Below are 26,318 nucleotides of genomic sequence, written 5' to 3' on the forward strand. Positions count from 1 at the left end.
TAGAATTAATATAAATTACACTACACATACACTCACCGTATTAGACTATAGTGGTGTGAGACAAAGGCGTCTATACTTCAACAAAATGGCGGTGGGTTCCACAGCTCCGCTGATATTTTGCTGCAGACATATTAGATTACTTACTGCCTCCGTGGCCGAACGGTTATCATGCCGGACAGCCACGCAGAGGTCCCAGGATCGATTCCCAGGCCGGGAGAAATGTACTTAAGTGATTTCCCGAATCCCGAACACGTCCAGGTCCTAGAAAATATTGTCGTAAGGCAGTCTCCATTTTCTGTCTATGTTCCTCGAAGTTTAGGTAAAAAACTCTACCTATTCCGATCCCTGGTTGTATGTCATAGTTCGTTTCAAGTTATTAGGTTTTCAAGATTGTTACACATTTGAAACGAAACAATTTTTTCGGATGTAAATCGCTACCTACGCCATTTACATCCGAAATTTATTAACATATATTTAACTGCCTACGTGGCCGAAGGGTCACCATGCCGGACTGCCACGCAGCGGTCCCAGGTGCGATTCTCGGGCCGGGAGAAATATTTGTATGGCCTACATTTATTTCTCTCGTGTGTTGGGTGTAATTTGTGTTTGTTTATGTGTGTGTCTAGGTTTCCCTAGTGCGGGGCTATGTTGAGTATGTGCTTTATTATTATTATTATTATTTACTTTAGTCTTCTCAGCTTGTTAACTGATTTGAACCACATTTACGGACCTAAATCAAGTAAATGCAGTATGGCGTGTATCTACGAATATGTGGTGGGTGTGTAATAAGATCCTAGTTCGTCCTCTTCCATCTGCATGAACTTTCTGAGGATGCGGCATGTATTTAAAATCACAGCTTTTTGCAAGGTTATGTACAGGCTTTCTATACTTTAAGGCTATGGAGAAGATGATAACTATTTTGTGACAATGGGACAGCATTAGGGCCTGCGTTATTTTCTTCTTCATGTAGACGCACTCGTGTTTCCTCTTTTAATTAGTCTATTATTTCTTGGGATAAGAATTTATTTCTAATTATAGTTCTTCTCTGATCTGAAATTCTTTGTTCTGACACAGTTATCTCTGGGTATTGTCGTACAAAAAGGTCATGCAATTGTGATCTGTAAGTGGTCATATCGGTCTCTAATTTAGTAATGTAGAAGTAAGTTGGCATAATAAACATATTAACATCCTTGCTCCATCTCATGCGAACTCTTGGTTGGCAAACCTTGGTGGACGAGGGCAGAAAGGTATTTACCTCCCGCGCAACATTCAAGGTCGGGATTAATGCAACTGTATTGAAATTAGTAATGGGAGGTGCCGATGGTATGGGAGGTGACCGTGGTATAGATGGTCTAAAAGGTTCTACAGGAGTGTTTGCCCTGTGTGTCAGTCTACCGCTGTCATTAGTTGTTTCGGTGGTATATCGTTATCGGCGAGAGTCCGCCTGTTTAACTCCTCACCGCTGACGGTTCGCATGCTGAGACACCCAGCGTCAGTTCCAGGTGTGCCCCGGCGATCACCCCCGGGCAGCGGTCCTACACGTTTTTTTTTTAGAACGAGTCTCCTTGTTGAATGGGTTTCCAGAGCCACGTTAGGCACGCTAGTAATGTCTCATTCGTGTGTCCGCTCCCCACGTGATTAGGTAGTCAATCAGGACGTGTGGTTGTTTAGGGGGCTTACTATTATTACTATAGGTACATTTGTTTTTTTTAAAACAAATGAACGTTTTGGGCCCATGGTCACGGCGATTTAAATAGATCCCAAAAATAGTTTTATTTGGCAGTACGTGATTAAAAATTCATAATAAAATTAATTATCATAAAATATATATTAACGGCATCGTGAGTGTTATTGCTGGCAGGGTCCAGGGTACATTTCTTGAATACTGAACCAAATTTCATGTATACACTAAACCCGGTACATACTTGTAAGTTCTAATTAGTAACATTAGTGTGTAAGTTTTTTCTTTGTTATACTAACCAATATGAATGATTCATCCGAAAGAAAGTATTTGAATTAGAATTAGAATTAATGAATTTTAATAAAGAAACTCTTAAATGTTTAATGAACTTAACTCCGCTAACTTAACTCCCAGACCAGAAGGATTTAAGGAAAATGTTTTTTGCAGAGCAGAGCTACTATGGTCTATATTTATAGAATTTTTATATGATGAATAAATAGAATATATATTAAATATTTTTACTGATAATTAAATGTTAGACATTGCGTTGTTTTCACGCAGAATACACTTAAAGTGGTACAAACGTTCAACTTAGTTGCAAAATCTTGAGGGCAAAGATAATTTCGTCATTGACGACAAAATCAGACTCTCTATCTAAGCTGAAATTGAATTGAATTGAATTGCTGACTTAGTTGTCAAGTCATGTGTACGTTTTATTTATGTGACGTATAATTTGCGTTAGAGATTTACTTATATCAGCCTGAATTTAGCCTTCTAACTATACTTCGTTCTATACGTTGTATACATCGTTTTTTTTGGGTTAGAATAAACGTCAACAAAGATCAAATATTGTTTTCTTCAAACAACAAGTTACAGTGAGAGTTAATGACAAATGACATTTATAAATGACACGATAATGCATAGGTCAATACGATAATGTTATTATTTTATAAAAAGTTTCCGCTAATATTTGTAACCTCTGGGGGGCTACTCTCGATCTCCGTCCTACATCCGTCCGAAACAATTACTGTCAAATAAGTATTATTCGACAAAATTAAAAGACAAGTATCCAGTATGAAGCTTCATTCGCATCACGCGTCTTTTCATTTGGTCAAGTATTGCTTATTTGGCAGTAATTGTTTCGGACGGATGTCGGACGGAGATCGAGAGTAGACCCCCTGTTTCCATACGTTTTTATAGTGCAATTTTTGAAACAGATTAAGTATGTAAAGATAGAAAGTTTCTATTTAATCTTTAATGAATAAGTACTGCGAGTAAAACATACGTAGAAATCACATAAATTTAGTGAATATGTTTAAGAATTCCGTTACACGGTATTTTTACTTGCTTTGCTTACAAAATGACAGAATGAAATGGCACCTGATAAAAAGCTCAAAATTTCCTTCTGTCTAATGATAGAAAACCAAGTATATCTATATGTAAACTTTCACGGCAACGTATTTTCGATTCAGCGTTTCTCGTCTTCAGCTTGTGTCAAACTCGTTGCGACAAAAATGTCCGATATGTTAATAATAGTAATTAACATGGTAACATTATTTGTCAAAGTGACATAAATAGCTGTCAGTAGTAAATAAAATGTTACGTTCTTCAAGACAGGCAAAGACGTCTGAGCCATACCGTCAAATATTAGATTTTATAAGTAGCTGCCAGTTTACTATCTCTAATTAAAATCCGACTTTTTTTTTCTTGGCTTTACGAGGTTAGCGTTTCAGTAATTTACAAGATTTTTGACTTATGTTTTTAAAACGGGGACATTTATGGAAAGTATTTCTTTTACATTATTATAAGGATTAATTGGAAATGGGATTACGAAGCTTGAGATAAAGAAAATAGGGATCAGGCCAGGAAATATTCTAAAGCCAAAATTAAAAATATAAAAATATATTAAAGCATTCTATACAACTTGTTTACAAAGCGTTACTTAGGTTTCTCTTTTTACGTAGTTAGTTATACACCTAGTTAATGATAGTTAATAATTAATTACTGTAAAAACAACATATCTGTTTCTTCACTGTACACGCCTGATTTGTTTTAACAATAATAAACCAATTGAAACCTAAAGCACTTATGTATTGGAATTGGAGCGCACTAAAACTAAAAGAATTTGGGGCACGTATTCTGGAGTACAAACCAAATAATTCGATAAATGTTACATTTATTTTGAAATAGAAATCAAAAACTATGTCGGGATTTAATGCTACAAAAAATCAGAGAGAGGAAGGGTTATAGAGAACCTTAAAGAAATACGATATTAGACATTCGACCAGCGTCTAGGGTTTGTATTATCTGCTCTTTTTAGGATCCGTGTTACTTTTTTAACCGAGTATCCGGTTATTACGGATAAACGTATCTTTATTTTTTACAAATAAAACAAAAAAGAATCAAAAATATCGATACTTTTAGACTCATTGGCGAAAAAGGTTCAAACGACGAAAATGAAACTTATAAGTACTGTTTTAATCACTTTTTTTACCTTTGTCGAACTGTGAACTGGTCCACGGTTAAACCACACGGAGGGAAAGTACTTTAAATATTGTAGATAGGATATTTTGCTTCATAGAGATACTATTTTACGGTATTTGCAATGAATTTATCAAATATTCAAAATGTGATCCATCTTCTTGTATGCAAATTGTCAATCTTGTAGCGCGTACTTGAATGACAAAAATCCAAGATAGTAATCCGTTGAGTTCTTGCAGGTTGTTTCGATTTAAAATAAATATTGTAAATAATAAATCTGCAAAAATGTTTAATTACAAAGGGTTGCCCTAGAGTTTCTTACTCAATCTTCTCAGGGGAATCTACCTTTCGAATGAGCAGTAGAGATTGAACAATGTGACGATTTCTAATGTAATTTGCTTATCTATTAAATAGCGATTATTTTGAGTTTCATAGTCATATGCATTATCTAAAATTCATCTATAACATTGACGAAATAAATGACTTTCCTTAACCTTTTCAATATCCTGATAATATGAAAGATAGCGATATAAAACCCGTTAAACTAGGCACGTGTAGATTAATAGATGCTAATTATATTTCTATTCGACTTCCACAGTAGCTAGCTACACGCTTAATTCACTTAGGTATTAGCTTTTATATTAAAAAAACAAGTACGCATTTGTCTGCCATCTCACCTGATGTAAAGTGACGATGAACTCCACGATGGAACATGCACACCTATGTATATAATGCCTATTCACTCTCGCCTTGAAAGTGCCTACTTTATACCGTTCAGGGAACAAATTTGCTGGCAGGAAATTCCACTCCATAGGCGTTCGCTGCGGATATGGAACGGCGTGGATTTTTATTACAATTTGTTTGTATGAATTCTCTAACCCAAATTGCTAAGTTTGTTAGGCAATCAACACACCATTTTGCTTTCAGCCAGGCCAGACTATCGAAAAGGATCTGGCGCCTTCCGGGATGATCACAACCAATATCAAGTTCGGGTGGGTAAAGGGCGTTTTGATGAGATGCCTTCTCAACATTTGGGGGGTTATGCTGTTCCTGAGACTCTCCTGGGTAGTGGGACAGGCTGGGATTGGTAAGTGTCTCCCTTTGCATAGGACGTGCTGAAGTACCTGCTTATAATAATAATTTCGTAACTCCAGTAATTTTCTAAACTTTTTGCAATAATCTTTGCATTTATCGGGTGCTAAATGTATTTTTACAGTACAGATAGAGATGTTAGTACCTGTAGGTGCAGTGGTGTATCTTTTATAGTATAGAAATAGTAACCCATAAATTACCTACTTATAATTAGATCCATTGACCTCTATACATACCAATGTTTAAGATTATGATCATTATCAGTGCATGCCGAGTTCATGGACTTTAGGGTTGATTTTTGCATTTATTGATAAATCTGATCACTTTGGATGCGTAGAACGCTGGCTCTCTATGTGAGAGGTGTATGATTTGCTGTCATTAAGGGGCCTAATGACACAAAAAGCCATTAACTTTCATGTTCCATTAAGAAATCGTTTTATCTAATATTGATTTGTGAAAGTGAAGGACAGTTTTATAATTTTATTGAATTTGAATGACGCATTAAGTTTCTTTCTGTAACACGTTAATTACGATATTTGCACAGCGGAGTCTTTACTGCTGATCCTGACGACATCTGTCGTGACCACAATTACGGCGCTCTCCATGTCTGCCATAAGCACCAACGGCGTAATCAAAGGAGGTACGTATATACACGAAAAGATTGTCACTTTGTTTTTTTGCAGTAGGTTTTGTTATGGAATTATTTGTTCAATCATACACACTGCTTCTCTGTTCTCTCACATTTACCCCATGTAGCTTATCTATTATATAGCTTATTATACATTTGGAACCATCTGCTTCGTCCGCTTTTAAGTTGTCCTTCAAAAATGTTGTCTTGTTATAAAAATATAAGAGGACTATGTTTGGTCTTTATGTATTCCTCTTGTGTTCTTTAGGACGTTCACTGACTTCTCTTTTCATAAGGAACTTAACTTACCGAGTGTGGTGAAGACTGTTGACAGTGTTATCAATTTTGTATTATAGTAACCAGCTGCGCTCAATATGTAGAAAACATTCGGAATTTATTTTAGTACATATAATTATTTTTATACCGGCGTTTTAGTCTACTAATTACATACTCGTATTGTAAGTCTAATGGTGCGAAGTGACGCAAAACAGAGTGGCTGTTTTTTGATGTAGGAGTCCAAGGTCCTTTGCGAGTCGCTGAGTCATGGAAGTTAGTGAAGTCGAAAGGCGAATTTCTGTTACTCCAATCCGACATCCTTTTATTACCGTCATATGTCGGAAGTCTGTAGTTTATACCGACTATTCCGCGAAATCCGTCACCCGATTTCTATGAATTTCGCCGAACCAGCAATAAACGGATGTCGAACACCAGAAATAGCCGGAAAAAAGGCAAATTTTTACAGGTGGTACATACTACATGATATCGCGATCTCTTGGCCCGGAGTTCGGCGGGTCCATCGGTCTGATATTTTCGATGGCGAACGCCGTGGCCTGCGCCATGTACGTCGTCGGCTTCGGCGAGTCGCTCATTACGCTCATTCCCGCAAACGCGTACATGGTTAACAAGGAATGGGTATGTAGTTCAGATTATATCCGTTAAAATCAAGATTGAAACAAGCTGTGTTTTCTTCTTAAGTACCTTACTCCATTGGTACCAGTTAAACATCCTTTTACATAAGTATGCCTAAGCTTATTTATACTGTGATAGTCCATCGATTTGTGAGAAGTGTTTTTCATCTAAGTGACTTATGTGTACTGGCAATGAGTGACATTTTTTGCTTTTTCTCTGTATCTTAAGATACAGCTTGTATATTTAAGGTCCGCGTGGACAGGTATCTTACGAGATTAGCCCGTGTCATTCTCGTCCACGTTTTCGCTTACCTTAATGTAACGTAATCATTTCTTAGACGTCAAAAAAATTCTCTTCTAAAGTCCCTCTTCTAGGTAGAATTCTCTAAGGCTGCTAACAGATTGACTGCATCTTTGCAGTTAATGCGTGAAGTCGTTATCAACTTCATGCTGTCGAGAGTCGAGACCTCGACTGCATGAAGTCGGACCGACTTTATGGAGTCGAGATCGACTGCGTGAAGTCGTTATCAACATCATGTAGTCGAAGTCTCGGCTGCATGAAGTTGGTAACGACTTCACGCATTAACTGCAAACAGCAATCAATCTGTTAGCAGCCTGAGAAGCACTTGAAGAACATTGTATCATAATTTAGTTAACAATTACATTGTTTCAGGACCAAGCAATCTACGGTTGTATAACAATAGTACTGTTAACTGGTATCGTGATTGTCGGCATGGAATGGGAGGCGAAAGCGCAGATCGTCCTGTTAATAATATTACTGGCAGCCATTGCTGACTTCTGCATCGGATCTGTCATCGGGCCCAAAAGTGACATCGAACTTGCGCAGGGATTCGTTGGCTACAATAGTAAGTGTTGTTGCTTACGTACGCCACCTGTTCCGGAGAGTATAGTGGCAGTAGCTATAGATGTGCACTTAGGTATATAAATACAATAGCCTTTTAAAAAATAAACATGAGACAACATATATTTTGGAATGTTTAGAAAGTAAATAGTAAAAAATACACCTTTGATTGTGATATAACCAAAAACTCCATACTAAAAAAAAACGTTCATGCTTTAGGTAAATTAAGTCCCTGAATTCCGATTATGGCTTATTATCAGTGATCGGAATTGACGGAGTTAATTGAGCTAAACTAAAGAATAATGTGTATATTCCCATCTATGAATCCCGAGAATTCTTTCTTGGAACTGATTATGTTTGAATATTTGTATTATTTATTGAAATTTGAGTACACTGACGACTATTTATTATTTCCTACAAAATTTTTGCTAAAAAATATCCTTTCAAAAAATAATATCGTAGTTGTGTACTTTACCTATTTAAAAAATAAACATGAGACAACCTATATTCTGAAATGTTTAGAAAATACACAGTAAAAAATATGCAATAATCATTGACTTACAATTATATGGACGTCGGGTCCTCGCTAAAAAGTGTCCGCACTTGTAAGGCGCTAAAATCGTATACAGAGCGCGACACTCCGCTTTAGTCTTCATTTGTTCTACGGACAGCGCGATACTGCGATGACATAACAATTTAAATTTCGAATAGGTTGACTTGGGACATTTTTTTCGTGGTTTTTGTATTAGACCCGTCGTCCATTTATTTGTAAGTCAATGGCAATAATGACGAAATGTCCATATTAAGAAAATGTTCATACTTTAGGCAAGTTAACTCCCTCAATTCCGATCACTGCTTGTTACACTAAGTTGTAAGGCACCTTTAGGGTTTACACTCTAAAGTAAAGCGTGGGATTACTCCCACTCTGCATCATCAAGCGTGCTAATGATATCCCATATAAAGTACACGTGGGGCTCAAACTCTAAACATAACACCCTATTACAGTGATATTTCACCAATAACAGTGATATTTGTGTGGATTCATATATGTAGTTATTATTAGGTGTCTCCACCGTAAAGTATACATTGCCCTTTATCAGTCCATGGGGTCTACACTCGATCTCCGTCCGATATCCGTCCGAAACAATTACTGTCAAATAAGTAATATTCGACAAAATTAAAAGACAAGTATCATGAATGAAGCTTCATTCGCATCACGCGTTTTTTCATTTGGTCAAGTATTGCTTATTTGGCAGTAATTGTTTCGGACGGATGTCGGACGGAGATCGAGAGTAGACCCCCTAATCTGGTTGATTGAAATGAACCTTCTCTATTGGTATAGGTCTATTCAAGTAGGTCATGAATTATCTAATTTTTTTAGTCAGGTCTTCATCAAATTTACGAGGGTTACGTATTTTCCTTCGCAGTGTCAGTGCTTCAAGAGAACCTGTGGTCAGACTATCGGCCTTACGAAGGCACACAATCACACAACTTCTTCTCTGTCTTTTCCATCTTCTTCCCCGCCGCCACTGGGATTCTCGCCGGTGCTAACATTTCCGGTGATCTGAAGGTAATATTTTGTTTTGTCATATATTTTTGGTCGTCATTTCTTTAGGGAAGACAACAACAGCTACTGACTTTGTCCTACGTTATCAGCAGTTGAAATATGCGTATACAATATACATACATTCTCAATATACCCAAACACACATACCTATAACATAATAATATAAAACTCACACGCCTGGCTTCCATTTGGGTAGGCTACGGATCTCCCCTTGCTACGTTCCACAGATCTTAACTGCCTCTGTGGCCGAACGGTTACCATGCCGGACTGCCACGCAGAGGTCCCAGGTTCGATTCCCGGGCCGGGAGAAATATTTGTGTGACCTACATTTGTTTCTCTCGTGAGTTTGGGTGTAAATTGTGGTTGTCTATATGTGTGTCCATGGCATCCGCGACACAGGGTTTCCCTAGTGCGGTGAGTGTGTGTGTTATTATTATTATTATTATCTTTCTCTTTTTCCGCAGCATTAGTTTTTTTATGATACCTAGTGACGCACAAACAGTTAAAAATATCACTAAATCTAATATGATTCGGAACAATCTATGCACGTAACGTAATTGCATATTATTTTTTTATATTAATTTTTACGGAAACAGTACCTAATGAGGTTCATTGCACTAGTATTGCTTTTTACGAATTTTTTGTTATTATATTTTTTTATAATAATAATAACGCACAAACTCAACATGGCCCCGCACTAGGGAAACCCTGTGTCGCGGGTGCCATGGACGGACACATAGACAACCACAAATTACACCCAAACTCACGAGAGAAATAAATGCAGGCCATACAAATATTTCTTCCGGTCCAAGAATCGAACTTGGGACCTTTGCGTGACAGTCTGGCATGGTAACCGTTCGGCCACGGAGGCAGCCAATTGCAGGCAATAGGTTTTACTTTTCAGTAATAAAGATATCAACACGCTGTAATTGTTTACCTACTTTTGGTGCTGACTGTACTTCCACTTATTTGATATGACCTCATTTCCTCCATTCGCATCAATCTATGATTACATGGTTTAATTTAGCCGGCTTCTTTCCGTCACCGGACTACCAGACGACACAAAGCATACCTTATACTATAGATGTACCATAATATGAGAGTGTATCTTCCTTACCAATGTCTTTAAATTTCATCAGTAAAATACAATTAGTGTAAATGTGGTGTTGAGGCGTGCTAAGTGGGTCTCGACCAAAACACTGCCAGCACGATTAAGAGCGGTTACACACAGCAGCGATGCAAACGCGATGCAGTCGCTAATCGTCTACCTTTACACACGCAGCGGTGCAATCGCGCGGCTGCATCAATACAAACGCGCGATTGCATCGCTACAATTGTGATTTATAAGCGATTGCATACAATCGCCTATAAATCGCAAGTGTAGTGAAAAGTCGCCTGTGCAACCACTCTAATACGTTTGCATATGAATGGTATCCTTAAAGATGCAATCTAATCCATCTATGGTAGTAGAGGTATTAATATTATTATATTATGTTTTACGGCGCATCATTAGAGACCGTCACTCTATGGATTGCAACGCCGCCAGACGCTTGACAGATCTCTTCTCTCTGGTGACTTAAAACTTGCAAGACGTATGTATGTAACGTCCGCGATTGAATTAAATATACTTCCGGACACGTAATTCGAGTCACCACGCATTTTTGTCTTAAAGCGCTAAAACACAAAAATAGTGTTATCGAAGAAAAAGTTTTACCCCGGTTTTGCAAATCCAAATTTCCAAATAGGACTTATGAAAAGGACGTTTAGTATACTAGTTTCAAAATTGCTTAATATTTTTTTATCAATCAAACATTGCGTAAGCTTAGAACGCTTAATACGGAAAATGCGAGGTGGCTTGAATTGTGTCCGGGAGTGTATTAACTGAGACCACGAATGCAATTATTATAACAAAGATTTCGATCTTCGAACACTATGAAAAATTAATTCGATCTGGCTGGATTCGTAACAGCACCATCGGGCAATCCGTGCCAGATAGCCAATAAAGTAAAATTTAAATTTCTCACAGATGGCGCTACGGCAAAAAAGTCGTTTAAAACCAAAAACATGGATCTGCAACAAACACATGGAAAGATTCGTACGGTCTGCTGGTTCATTCTGTGGCTTAATTCGCGGAGCATCTGGCACGGATTGCCTGAGGGAGCTGGTTCGAATCTAGCCAGATCGAATGAATTTTCCTTATTTCGATCTATGTTATAATAATTATAACAAACTAGTTGGAGTAATTTCCCAAAAAATTATTGAATATCATGGTGACAATCAATAAACTTAAAAATTTCAACAGTAACATAGGTCTAATTTGGAGTCAGTTTTTTATTTATAACCACACATCTTCGTAATTTTATTGGCTGTGGCGGATTTGTTCAGTAATTTTTGAGTTTATCGCGATCAGACAGACAGACAGACGTGTAAGTGTAGTGATTACACTTTACATTATATGTAGATATGTAACATATCTACATTTTATACATATAATGTACGAAAGTGATTTAGGAATATTATTGTTATACGATGCAGTGCAGTGCGGCCCGCCATAATGTGCGTGAGGCTTTAAATAATATTTAGGTACTTTGAGTTATTTCTTGTTATCGTCAGTGAATTTTTTGTCATGATTGGCCGCCCTAGGCTTGAGCCTACTGGGCCTTAGGACAAATCCGCCACTGTTTATTAGTCACCCTGACTTGATATTATAAAGGACGTGATATCAATGTACAGAATCAGAAAAACGTGTAAATCAATTTAAAAAATATATGTTCGAATACATAAATATACAAGATTTTATATTATATTTAAAATCCTATACCTATACTTAATGTATATTTAAGACCTTGTAATCAGTCATTTTGTGTACACTATAAATAATTTATCTAACAAGAAATATAGTCATTATCCATAGCCAGTGTTATTAAACCAGAGTGCAGGTTATCGAAGTTACATAAATTGCTCTGGTGTTTGTTGAAGGTAACATTAAATTTATTTATATTTTTCGATTTAGTACAGACGGCAACCCTTAAAGATATCGAATGTGCTAAAATTGTCTATTGAAAATTGTACGTCCATCCAATATACATCCGGAAATAGAGACGAAATGTAATTTAATTTCTTTGAAAATTATTCTGCCAAATCATTACCGATGGGCCAGTCCGAATTCGAAACCATTGACGGGTGTCGTCAATTGTTTCACTTCAAATCAACCAGCTTAACTTGAGCATGGCTATAATGGATGAAAATTGAAAAATTACGTATTTAATTACAGATGAAATGTTGTTGTGTAATTAGATATTTTGCTGTATATCCCACACCACCGAATGGAACAGCCTCCTATTGTTAGACAAAATTATCTTTATTAAAATAAATACAGAATGTTTTTGGAATATACAGAAACGTTCACACAGGTCAGTTGTTGGCGCTGTACTATTTCAGCTTTCTAATTTGTGATTTCGGCGCAAACGAGAGTTGACATTTAAAAGAGATGTGAGGCCCATTTGCCTGATAAGTTGCCAGGGATGTATGGTCCTTATCTCGTCTCTATTTCTGGTTGTATACTCGATGTGTACATCACATTGTTGACACAGCATTCAAATTAGCTTGAAACTCTACCAGTGTAATTTATTGTAATGCACTGAGTGTACCTACTAATTATCTACGCTATTTTTTTACTAATTATGTGTTATTGCTTTTTGGTTCCACGTGATTATGTTTTATCGTGTTTTGGTTTGGTGTTACAAAAAGATGCAATAAGAAACTGTCAATGCCACTAAACACTTGGCGCAAATAAAAAATTTTAATAATAAAAATTCTACATGGAACGCTTGACACTAAATAATTTTCAGTGGAAAACAAAACATACTATAAGTATAAAAATTTTCTGACATTTGCGACGATCGCCATAATTTTTATGTTATTCTTACAAAACTGACACTGGTCCAAGCCTAGTGGCCGCCATTACGGAAATAATAATAAGTACAAAAGTTGCTCCACGCAAACGTATATTAATCAGACAGAGAAAAAGATGTGTAACGTCGTCGACCGTTGTGGCTCCGGCGGATTTTGCTTGATACACAGCCGCCGATCTGTTATTGGTGTCCAGTGGCATCAATCGGAGACAGTGTCCAGTTGCCGTAATCGGATACTGCAACTGCAGTTTCTTGTGTTGGTTGTTTTCATTTGCGCAGCGTCTAATTTGCTTTGACGATGATACGTCACAAAATAGCGTGTGTGCAGGGAGCACCCTTTGAAGAAAGTTTGAAAATATTAGTCATTTAGTGACTTTTCTGAAACAATTGTTATTACAGGCACATGGGACTTGTCAACTTATGTCTCAGAGTGACGGGTGCAGTAGCAGTGCCCCTCAAATCTTTGCTATTTAAAGCTCTGAGTGGCACTGCAACTGCTATGGAGAGGCGTGTCGCTTGTTCGTCCCGACACTTGGTATCATGAAAAAAAAATAATTCGAATGTTTCTGTTTGTAAAAAGATGAAACAAAAGATAAGTAATTTAATGTGAACCCTCTGGTACATAAGTTTGTATCTGACTGGCCCTCTGTGAAAACTGAGTGAGCCCACATAAATTATTTATCTTTGTTTTATCTTTTTATAAATAGAAACATTGGTTTTACAATTGTTTTAGAACTTTTACTAAATTACTCATATTTTATAAACTATCTACAAAGAGAGCTCACACAATGCACACACATGCCACAGAATATTTTTATTCCCCAGGATCCACAAAAATCGATCCCAAAGGGCACTCTCCTAGCGATCGTGCTTACAACAATATCGTATCTTATAATCGCCGTGATCGCTGGCTGGACGGTGTTGCGTGACGCGTCGGGTGAGGTATTGGATGTCGCTAACTGGACCATGTCCAACTGTGGACATGATTGTCGGTACGGGCTACATCATAGCAATGACGTAAGTGAAATTCTTAGATTAGAGCTATTTAATGTTTGTCAGTTGGTTCTTGCTGTGAGACGCGTTGGGCATTTGTAACTTATCATGGCAAAATTGCTTTTGTGTCTTAGGTAATACGGCTGGTGTCCGGTTTTGGTCCACTAATCTACGGCGGCTGCTTCGCCGCGACATTGTCATCGGCGCTGGCATCACTGGTTTCGGCTCCTAAAGTATTTCAGGTATGCATAGAAAGGCTTATAAGTCAATTATGAATCCTCGCCATATTGTTTTACGTGCTTGATTAGCCCGGTGGCACTTGTGTGCAATAGACGGGAAGCACGCTTACGCAAGTTTAGTGAGGGGTGAGACTTTGCTTTTAATAAAATAGATGCGATAGTATGATAATTTTACAGGCTCTCTGTCAAGACAAACTCTACCCGTACCTGGAGTTCTTCGCGAAAGGTTATGGGCCCAACAACGAACCCGTACGCGGTTATGTACTCACCTTCATCATCGCAGTGGCTTTTATACTTATGGGTGAGTTATTTTGAGTGGATTAAGGAATATATATATGTGCTTGAAAATCTGGTGGCTAAAAGAATAAGGTTCACTCCTGAGTTTGAAATAATGGAGCACGAATTTAGAAATCATTCTACTCAATTATGATACTGTCAAGAATTTGGTATTGCATTAAAAAAAATTGTTTTCAGATATACGTAGTTGCTCTATCATAAGCTTTGTTGTATTAAAAAAATATTTTTTATATTTAATATTTATGGCATTAATTAATGATGCTTTTTTTATTAATTAAAGCTGCCTAGTTTTTTCTTACGACACATAAATGAAAATAGTTTGCTAATTATTTATAGCAGGCGTTCTAGTCTTAATAATTTATTACTTTTTTGTAACAGGTGGTCTGAATCAAATCGCCCCGTTGATATCCAACTTCTTCCTCGCGGCTTACGCTCTCATCAATTTTTCCACATTCCACGCAAGTCTCGCCAAACCGGTCGGATGGAGGCCTACTTTCAGGGTACCAATTCTATTTTATGCGTTGTCTAGTGTTTATAAATGTAAACGGGAAAAACGGTCGGAATTGAAATGGTGGAAATTTTTTACTCGTTCGTGGCGAGTAAAATATAACCTCTATACGCGGCGGTTCCAAAGCAAATGATGTCACGACCTTAATATCAGACACGTTTTCGACTTCATTTCAATACTATAATAAGATGAGGATTTATATACTTCGTGGGTTGCTGGCATTAGGTTACCTATTTCACCCTTTTAAGGTGTTTTAAAAGGTTCATAGACTGATTATCATGTGAACTTTTAGAAATTTTTATTTTTATTTCTTAAGTCGTAATGTAAATATTATTGCGTTGCCGTCCACTAACTAAAACGGCTAAGTGACAAAATAATTTTTTGAGATATCATATTATAGTATTCCAGAACTCTACTCAATGCTCAAGTCAGGATTTGAGTATGGTTTAAAGCACTCGAAATCATTCTCAAGTCCCTGCCATTAGGGTCGTAATTCCAGTGCTTATGTTTCCAGTGTAATCTTGACTTGAGCATTGAGTAGAGTTCTAGAATACGACACTTAATATATTGAAATTGTTTAATAATATTTCAGCTTTGCATCATTAGGGTAAGTTCCGACAAGTCGAACACGTTAAGTAATTTTAACTGTTTTTTAAAACAGAATTTTGTGCTATATCTTTGCTATTTATTTTTCATTGGCCGCGTTTTAGTTAGTGGACGATAGTGCGTTCCGGTTATGAAGGGTGCTGGTGAAGTTACAGGCACATGGGACTTCAACTTATGTCTCAGGGTGTTGGGCGCAGTGGCAGTGCCCCTCAGATCTTTGCGATTTAAAGTTTTGAGTGGCACTGCAACTGTTATAGACAGGCGTGTCGCTTATCATCAGGCGCACGACTTGTTCGTCCCATCACTTGTATATAAAAAAAAAGTATTTTTATATTATCATTCGTTGTCATAATTTTTATAGAGGCTTGCTGGATATTCATTTGGCGTAGAAAATACCTTTCCATATCCTCGTGAAGTCGTTCTTTAAGCTGTAGTGTAGTTTTTAAGGATTTTTTAAATCATCACATGATTTATTTGTACATTTTTTTCATTGTAAGAATTCTTAAATAATTTATAGATTAACATTATGTTCAATTTTGTATCAGTTCTACAACATGTGGCTGTCCTTGTTGGGTGCGATGGTATGCGTGGCGATTATGTTCGTCATATCGTGGATCACTGCCCTCGTCACCATCGGATGCCTCCTGGCCTTGTACCTCCTCGTGTCTTACAGGAAACCGGGTAAGATATTATTAATTATACTTAATTATACTACTACAGCCTCTGTAGTATAGCTGCCTTTGAATATAATATTATGTAAAAGTCGATTCGAAATAAAAGATTTTCATTTATTCAAGATTGTCAATGTCACAATATTACAGTTTAAAAGGCAATCCTAATATGATCGTCTTTAATATAAACAACAATAATTAATATAAAACAAAATAGAATAAATTAAAAATATATAAATAAACACAAAATATTGTCCAAATACAACGACGTCAAATAAAAATAACATAAATTTTTTTTGAAAAGAAATTATACAATGTGAAATTCATTATCCAGTAAATGGAGTTTTAGTCGGGTATAAAATATTTCGTCCTGTCGTTTGAACAATTTTTAAACTTCTGGGCAGCTGTTCGTAGAATCTAGGACCTATTACTCGCGGGTTACTCATTGTGAGTTTGGTACGGTGGGTAATGGATTTTAGGTTCCCCGTGTTGTCCAATTCTTGGCCTCCGACCGTACATCCCTCGCGTTTGTTGCGTCTAGCAATTTGACAGATGACAGTAATTAGTAGATAATATTTTGACGATAATATGGTAGCCCATTGTTTGCATTGTGGGCGTTGGATGAGGAGGTCCCGGATGCGAATCCCGGTAGGATCAATTTGGCAAATTAACGTTTCTAAATTGTTTTTTATCTGGATGTTCTCATAGTACAGGGAATTCCATAGTATGAGACTAGGTAATTAGTGTGGTTGCCTGGCACATTATTATTATTATATTCAAGGCTCTTTATCAGGTATTTTAAAAATTAATGATATTTCATTGAAAAACGTTATAAAATCAAAACATACCGAAAGGCTCAATTTATATTGCGGCGGGACGGAATGGAAGCGAATATTTGTAACGATATTGTACATATTGTCAACTGTGTAACGTACAAACTAGATGCGAGTTAAAAATTACGTCGCGCGTCTTCCGCGGAATTCTCGCGCATGCTCGAGAATGCTCGTGTATTCGCGAGAATTCCGCAGCTGTCGTCGGCGACGCTTGGCGAATGCGCGGGAAGTGGTGCGAAGGCAGCCGCAGTGTGAAGTCAAACGTCGACGAAATACTATAACCTCAAGGCGCAGAGGCGAGAATGCTGGAGTTTTCCCGCGAATGCTCGATCATCCCAGCGACCGCGCGCGCGTTCTCTCGCAGAGAGGCAAAATTGACGGTTCCGTTCCCCCGCAATGTAAATAGAACCAAGTTTGTTAATTCCTTAGAGCTATATTCAATCGGGGTTACAACTTACTGTTACCCTCCTTCAATACTATTCCGTAGTCATGGACATAGCCGAGCGTTTATTGACAAAAACACTATACGCCTATAAAACACAGTCAACATTAAAAGCAAACATAGTTCGGAATGAACAATGGAATAGACGCTAGAAATTTAGGAACAGTTTAGTTACTTACTAGACTCGACTATTTATTTTTATATCGTTATTTGATTAATAAATTTGTGTCAATACTAGGCTAGGCAGCCTAGAGCATATAAGTAAAAAACATTAATTAAGTTTGTTGAATGTTAGGATGTTTCACCACCATTTGTGAAATTACTCCATTACGGCAGAAAAGTCTTTAAAAAATACCGAAACAAAGATCTGCAATAAGCGCATAGGAAATTGTTAATGTTATTTACAAAGAGCAACCCCTAGAGTTTCTTGCTCATTCTTCTCAGGGGAATCTGCCTTAAGAATGAGCGGTAGAGTTTAACCGTTGTGACGATTTCAAGTGTAATAATGCTTACCTATGAAACAAAGATTATTTTGAATTTGAATTTGAATTTGAAAATTCGTAAGGCCCGCTGGTTTGTTTGGTGGCTTAGTTGGCATAGCGTCTAGCACGGTTTGCTAGAAGACGCTGTTCGAATCCAGCCGGATCGAAGTAAAATTCCGTCTAAATTCTTTCTAAGCTTTCGATTAATTATAACCAATATCGTTAATTTAAGTCAACACATCGACCGACTAAAGCACATAAGTTGTATAATTTGTTTCAACTTAAATTCTAAAGGCGTCTTTCTCTACACCTTTTCTGACATTATAAACAACACGGAACAACATGCTTTGTTTTTTGGTATATAAATTGGAGCATTTGTTTGTCTGCCGGCTACTGCTAGTGATAGTATAGAAAAGTGTTGGGCAAACTAATTCGGCCCGCCAACGCCCCTTTTAACCCTGGATTTAGTAATCCTTATTCTACAACGCTTGTAATGAACCTTCGTGGTTTCGACTACGCTTATAAAAAAAAGGATTTCAAAGATTTTATGAAGTAAAACCAGCCATGGTTGGTTATGAGTTTTTTCTTTTAATTTGTAGAAAAAAACTCATTACCTACCATGGCTGTAATGACAAGAAAATTGGCCCTCGGGTTTTATTTGGGACATTACAGTCAAGTTAGCCTGCGTGCAATTATACTATTTACGTACAACCGTGATGAAAAATAACATAACAATACACTAGTCAAAAATAATTCAGAAGAAAATGCATCTTTTTATAAAATCTGTTCCCCTGTGAAATTTCTTATGTTTTTCTGGTCCTTAAAATGAAAAAAGTTTGCCGAATAGTCGCTGTTTCGTATGGAAATGTAAAGTCAAATAACATGATTGGTTACTTTGAATCCGTAAGAACTGACATTGGTAGATTTATTATTTACTATTGGATTTCACTATAATTAAGCCTAGTTCGTCCATTTGTAACGTTTAATTCCTAAAATTGAAGTAATAAACTTACGCGGACGATGCAACATAAAATGCGATATAAAATTATGGAATTTTTTTAAATTGAATTTTCAGATGTCAATTGGGGCTCGACAACGCAAGCACAAACGTACAAGACAGCGTTATCAGGAGTCCACCACCTGAATAGAATTACGGAACACGTAAAGAATTATAGGTTAGAAATTTCAATAACTTTGTAAAATTGCATTCTTTCAGTTTTTAATGATTAAATGCGTCATGTAATTTTATACGTGATGAATTTTATGTAATTAAATTAATTGTGATAAGTTGCAAGTGTTAGTAGAGTCAATGTTAAAATGTATTTGTAATACTGTGAATAAAACGTACATTACTTACGTTTACCCTATTGTAAAAATCCAAGTTAAGAGACGGTGTGAAGTTCTCTGGCAATTATCTTTGAAAAGTGATACGGAGAAACACATATCGAGATTGTACAGTCGCCTACACTTCTTGGAGCAAAGGGGGACGATGTTATGCAAGATGAAATTTATAATTAGTAATTTTAATTTACAACAGGCCACAAATTCTGGTGCTAACTGGGTTTCCGGCTGAGAGACCGATATTGACAGACTTTAGCTACTTACTCACTAAAGGATTGTCGCTCATGCTCTGTGGACACGTGGTACAGGTAATTGTGCTTATCTAATTCATTATACCGTATCATCAAGCATCGGCTTTGCGTTATCTTATCTTTATTTTTATTTATCGACATTGTATTAATAAAGATGTATAACTTAATCATCGAAAGTTGATGTGGTCGTTGTGAATGTGTACTATATAACCACCATTGATCTAATATAATATATATAATAATAACCTATCTTTTTGGGATTTTTTGGTAAAACTGTTCAGCGACGTAGTTCAATATGCTTCCAATAGATGGCGTCTGTGATCGTTCAGGCAATTCAACTGAATTAATCATCTAGAAACTATTGGTAAAATAAAATTCATAATTATGTATACAGGGATATTTATAAAATACCATCGAGCATTTAATCAGAAAGAGAAACGGAATAAGGGCCATCCATCCCTCAACACATCAGTCAAATGGGACTCATATCACTTTTAAATATCAATTCTCGTTTGCACTGAAATAGTACAGCGCCAACAACTGACCTGTATGTACGTCTCCGTACATTCCAAAAATATTCTGTATTTATTGTAATAAAGATAATATCTCTAACAATGTGGGGCTGTTCCATTCGGTGGTGTGGGAAAAACAGAAAATCATCTAATTACAAAACAAACCGAATCACATTTCATCAGTAATTAAATATGTAATTTTTCAATTTTCGTCCATTATAGCAAAGCTCAAGTTAAACTGGTTGATTTGAATTGTTTCGAATTCGGACTGGCCAATCGGAGCGCAGTGGTCACCGTAATGATTTGGCAGAATAGTTTTCAAACAAATTAAATGACATTTCGTCTCTATTTCTGGTTATATACTCGATGAAGCAAACACTGGCTGTCTTATGTTTCCATAGCTTAGGTAAGTGTGCAAGTGACACTGGAAGCGTTTTTGAGTCATACTGTTGACTAGAACTAAGGTTTTTTTATAATACCAACTGACGGAACGAACATCCTGCGCCTGGTGGTAAGCGACACACCTGTCCATAACAGGTGCAGTACCCCTTAGAGCTTTTAATTGCAATAACCTTAGTGGTACTGTTACTGTGCCCGTATCCTGAGTCATAAGTTGACAAGTCCCATGTGCCTGTCATTTCACCAGCACCTTTACCCTACCAACCCGGAACTTAGTAAAGTTCATACTCCTGCTTGGCGGCAGAAATAGGTAAGGCGGCAGTATTTAAGAGGGAGCAGAGGAAAAATTCCTAATCTTCCATTTGATTTTAGAGGGGTATATCTCTTGCTCTCTCACTTTAAAGTTAAAAATAAAATATTGTATGTGTAACTACACGATATATTCAAGCATAGACATTAATCAGAAACATAAAACAATAAATTTCCTCGATAGATAAAAATCACGAAATGACCTCTAATTTTCACATTTTTTCGATTTATCCTCGAAATGCTACAGGTTATTAGGACAAAAATAAGATAATTAATTATATTTATGCATGATCGACAACTGTCACTACGGATTGTTTTAATCCCTTTAGTTTTAGAGTTATTCCGCTAAAACGAATTTGGTACTTTTAATGCGCAAAATTCAACATCTCCTGTCGCATGTCACGCGAACTTCAGGCATATATTTGTTTCACAAATTTGGGCGGAGCCAACGTCAAAACTTTTTTGGCATGTGAGCTCTTAACTGGACGAACTCTTTCACTAGGAGCTCTACTGCTATGTTATTGACGTGGTTTATGCCACCGTAAGTTGATTTACATACACTTGCGAAACCATACCGATGCCTATTGTATAATAGGCATCGGTATAGTTTAAAGTATTTTAGGGATACCACATAATTGTCATTTCTTAGAAACAATACATTGTTTTAGGGTCCAGTAAACCACCGTGCCCGAGAAGCGCTAACGAATCGCGCGTACCATTGGTTTAACAAACGGAAGATGAAATCGTTCTACAGCATCGTCGATGACGTGGGATTCAAAGATGGCGCTAGTGCGTTGATACAGGTATGGATTACAGTGTATACATACAATGTACAGACGGCACCACATCAAATTACACATTGATGGATCTTGTTCCGTTGCACTGGAGGCGATATTGGAACAAAACTGTATAGGATGATGTGCTGCTAACTGTATATAGGTTCATCGGAGTTAAAATGTAGTAGGAAAGTCGAACTGACCGATTCTATCACAGCCAATCACATGGCCTTAAACCTATTCAGTTTGAATTTAAAATCATTGGTTGATTTAAATTCACGTTTACACGTCATATAGATGAGTTGGACCTGCCTATCGTGTAAGAGAAATAGACGTGATGGTATATGTATAAAGATCAAGGTTCGGGGAAGTGACAACTTATGAAGTAGACAGATCTGCTCCTAATTGTCTAACTTTTTTTGTTTGTTTGTTGTATAAAACAGAACGCTATTGGTGTTTTCTGTGACCTCTCAAAGGCATTTGATTGCGTTGATCATAATACTCTTATTAGTAAGCTGGAACATTACGGTGTAAATGGCAAGGCGTCGAAACTTGTCTCGTCATATCTCAACGGTAGAATTCAGAAACTAGGCATAAATGGAGCGACTTCTTTGGGTTCTCCAGTAAAAATGGGTGTTCCGCAGGGCTCAATACTTGGACCTTTCTTATTTCTGATTTATATTAATGATCTGCCATTCTTTGTTAAGGACCATTGCGAAATAGTGTTGTTTGCTGATGACACATCCTTGATTTTTAAAACAGACAGACATGACATTAACTATGACCGTATTAATGATACCCTCTCTAAAGTAGTTTATTGGTTTAATGCTAACAATTTATTGCTTAATGCCAAGAAGACAAAATGTGTTAAATTTGAATTACCTAACGTAAAATCGACTAGTCCAACCATAGAAATAAACGGAGAAAAGTTAGACCTTGTTAATAAAGCAGTCTTCTTGGGAGTGACCTTAGATAGTAAACTTCAGTGGTTTCCACATATATCGTCCCTGGCCAGCAGATTAAGCTCCGCTGCATACGCAGTCCGCAGAATACGTGAGCTTACCGATGTTAGTACTGCTAGACTAGTTTACTTTAGTTACTTCCATAGTATAATGTCCTACGGGATTCTCATGTGGGGTAAAGCGGCAGATATTCAAACCATATTTGTATTGCAAAAACGAGCGATTCGTTCTGTGTACCGTCTAGGCTCTCGGGTATCTCTCAGAGAAAAGTTTAAGGAGACTGGTATCATGATTGTGGCATCACAGTACATTTACTCAAATATTTTATATGCCCGTAAAAATATACATAATTTCAATAAGAAAGAAGATATCCATAATATTAACCTTAGAGCTAAGTCCAAACTCATGGTATCACGATTTCGTTTAACCAAGGTAAACAACTCTTTTATGGGGAACTGTATACGTTTTTACAATAAGATTCCGGAGCATATATTAAGTTTATCATTTCCTAAGTTTAAAAACTACATTAAAAATATTTTGATCGAAAAATCATATTACAAAATTGAAGACTACGTGTTAGATAAAGATGTATGGAAAGACGACATGGCTCCAGAATCCACACAAATTTGATTCAAAGTGTATTCCATAGCATTTAAGTTTATTTGAAAAGAGCAATCCCTAGAGTTTCTTGCTCGTTCTTCTCAGGGAGGTCAGCGTAGTGAACGAGCAGTACCTTAAATGTGACGTTTTCAAGTGTAAATTTATTTTACCTATGGAATAAATCATCTTTGACTTTGACTTTGACTTTGACAAGTACGGTCCCATACGAAGTATTGCTCACACCTCAGGGCAGGAGTTCCCAAATATCAGTTTGACCCACTTGACTCCATTCAACGTAGGACTGTTTGTGTTGTTGATGATCCCAAACTCGCAGAAGGTATGGAGCCCTTAGCCTACGGAGAGACGTTGGCTCTCTGTGTGTTGTCTACCTTCTTTATAAAGTGCTCTGAGGAACTTTTCAAACTGATGCCACCGTCTCGTTTCCACCATCGCATCTCCCGCCAAAGGAGTACAGTCCATCCCAACGTCTTAGATGCCTGTCTTACATGATTGTAAGACCACGCACGAACGAACAAGATGCCCATCTTGTTCGTTTCTTCCTCGAACCTGCAAGATATGGAATGATCTTCCCCCTGCACTATTTCCATTGCGCTATGACATGGGGTTTTTCAAAAAGTGTGTTTAAAATGTGTTGCAAATGTCCACGAGTGACGATGACTACCTCCCATTAAGTGGATCGTCTGCTAGTTTGCCTCCCACTTTACATAAAAAAAACTTGAATATCAGTCAGACGTTCAAGGTGAAATGTCAAATCTTATAGAAATGACAATCACTTTCAATAGGCCGCTGCTCTGAAATAACCGTGATTTGCAGGTGATCCAGCATTGGGCATATTCCGACAGACGAAAAAAAAATCAGATTAGAGATTAATTATTAATACAAAGATCGAACACTCAGAAAAAACACTCAGAAAAAATTCCTTCGATCCGGTCGGATTCGAACCGACGTCTTCTTGCATACCGTGCCAGACGCTATACCAACTAAGCCACGGAACGAACCAACGGCCCTCACGAATCTTTCTATGTGCTTGCGTCGTGTCTTTGTACTTGGTCTTTCAACGACTTTTTAGTCGTAGCGCCATCTATGAGAAATCTATGATAGATTTATCACCCAGTTAGTACCTTTACAGCTACCAGTCCTGGCGAGAGATGTCGCTATTCACTGTATTAATTAAATTTTTATTGAATTGATATTCAATTATTTTTTGTGAAATTACTTCGAAACCGACCGGATCGAAGGAATTTTTTCTGAGTGTTTTTTCTGAGTGTTCGATCTTTGTATTAATAATTATAACAAACTAGTGGAGTAATTTCACAAAAAATAATTGAATATCAATTCAATAAAAATTTATTTAATACAGATTAGAGATGTTCATATCTCAAACAAAATGCTTTTGACAAACTAACATTGACATTTAATTACATTGAACAATTTTATGGTTCACAGGCCAGCGGTCTGGGTAAACTAAAGCCGAATATACTCATGATGGGGTTCAAAGAAGATTGGCTCACATGTGACAGATCTGAAGTTGTTGACTACGTGGAGGTGTTGCAGTAAGTGTTTTGTTGGTGGAAACTCAGTACAGTTGACTTCACACACTGTCAAACATATTTAGTTTTTTTTTTATAGAATGTTCTTATTATTAATGTATGTACAATCCAACAACAACAAACAAATCTGTACACAGTTCTTTTAAGATATCGGTTGTTTGAGAAACTCGTTTGTAAAGGGTATAAATACGTAGTGCATTAGACTACTTACGTATTATTTATGATCGTTTTTATGTAACTTTATTAATTATTTTTAGAGTATTATTATTTTTTCAATCGTCATTATATATGTGCAGACAAGACCAATTTTTAATAAATCCTCACCGTACGATTACGTTCTACATATCTATGCATTTTTGCGATTTATGCCTGCAGCAATGCAGTGAAATAAGCGCTCCTGACAAGTACAAGCATATTATAATTATTAAAATATATCGAACACTTAGAAAAAATTTACATCCATCCGGTTGGATTCGAACCAAGATCTCCCAGCAAACCATGCCAGACGCTATGTCAACTAAGCCACGAAACGAACCAACGGACCTCACGAATTTTTGCCATTTGCTTATTGCAGATCTTTGTTATGGTTTTTAACGATTGTTTTGCCGTAGCGGCATGGGAAATCTATGTTTTTCTTCACTCCGTGAGGTACCTTTGCAGCTTTAAACCTGCGGTAGCTACCTGCCGCTGTCACGAGATGTCACTCTAATAATTGTAGTTATATGTACATTTTACTGAACATAGTAAAAAAATAAGGATTTGTCTACGATTAAAAAGATTATCGCAAATTAAACGTTATTTCATCTTGTCGAGTACGACTCGTATGTTTTTTTTAAAATTCATTTTCACCCTGTATATTCTGTGTATCTACCAGCAAAGCTCTGGATGTGCACATGGCGCTGGCGATCTTGCGCGTGGAGGGCGGGCAGTATTCCAGTGATGCACTCGACGACGACTTAAGAGCGTACCTGCATGACGTCACCGATAAGAACCTCTCGCTTTTCTCACGTACGTACACATACTTAGGCATATCACCCACCAAACACAAAAGGAGCCTCCCCGTACGAAGTACCATTACACCTTTAGTGCCACCTTGATTTAGTAGCAATAGAGCTCCTTGTGAAAGAAGTCGTCCAGGGAAGTACTGCCATGTTACCTATTGCTGCTATTCCAGTTTTGAAGGGTAGGGGTGGTGGTGAAACTACAAGCACATGGGACTTTTCAACTTATGTCTCAGGGTGAGATGGGCGCAGTGGCAGTGTCCCTCCGATCTTTGCGGTTTGAAGCTCTGAGTGCCACTGCAACTGTTATGAATAGGCGTGTCGCTTACCACCAGGCCAAGCGATTTGTTCGTCCCGTCACTTGGTATTAGAAAAAAAAATTTGTGTATGCC

The 26,318-nt window shown here is 37.2% G+C and overlaps 1 protein-coding gene across 4 annotated transcripts in view; it reads left to right on the forward strand.

The window, feature by feature from the left end:
- The window catches only part of LOC113234671 (bumetanide-sensitive sodium-(potassium)-chloride cotransporter), a 69,691-nt gene that overhangs the window by 32,618 nt on the left and 10,755 nt on the right, over positions 1 to 26,318 (forward strand). For all 4 annotated transcript variants that reach the window (XM_026470095.1, XM_026470096.1, XM_026470097.1 and 1 more), the window contains exons 4-18: positions 5,090 to 5,249; positions 5,799 to 5,894; positions 6,625 to 6,794; positions 7,464 to 7,656; positions 9,080 to 9,222; positions 13,959 to 14,150; positions 14,261 to 14,368; positions 14,543 to 14,666; positions 15,041 to 15,162; positions 16,322 to 16,457; positions 19,280 to 19,379; positions 19,742 to 19,853; positions 21,685 to 21,819; positions 24,822 to 24,928; positions 25,800 to 25,933. In XM_026470095.1, coding sequence (XP_026325880.1) covers positions 5,090 to 5,249; positions 5,799 to 5,894; positions 6,625 to 6,794; positions 7,464 to 7,656; positions 9,080 to 9,222; positions 13,959 to 14,150; positions 14,261 to 14,368; positions 14,543 to 14,666; positions 15,041 to 15,162; positions 16,322 to 16,457; positions 19,280 to 19,379; positions 19,742 to 19,853; positions 21,685 to 21,819; positions 24,822 to 24,928; positions 25,800 to 25,933 — 2,032 coding nt within the window. The remainder of the gene's footprint in view (positions 1 to 5,089; positions 5,250 to 5,798; positions 5,895 to 6,624; positions 6,795 to 7,463; positions 7,657 to 9,079; positions 9,223 to 13,958; positions 14,151 to 14,260; positions 14,369 to 14,542; positions 14,667 to 15,040; positions 15,163 to 16,321; positions 16,458 to 19,279; positions 19,380 to 19,741; positions 19,854 to 21,684; positions 21,820 to 24,821; positions 24,929 to 25,799; positions 25,934 to 26,318) is intronic.

The sequence above is a fragment of the Hyposmocoma kahamanoa genome, unplaced genomic scaffold (genome assembly GCF_003589595.1).
Source record: "Hyposmocoma kahamanoa isolate Upper Pololo Valley unplaced genomic scaffold, ASM358959v1 86, whole genome shotgun sequence".
NCBI classification, from domain to species: Eukaryota; Metazoa; Arthropoda; class Insecta; order Lepidoptera; family Cosmopterigidae; genus Hyposmocoma; species Hyposmocoma kahamanoa.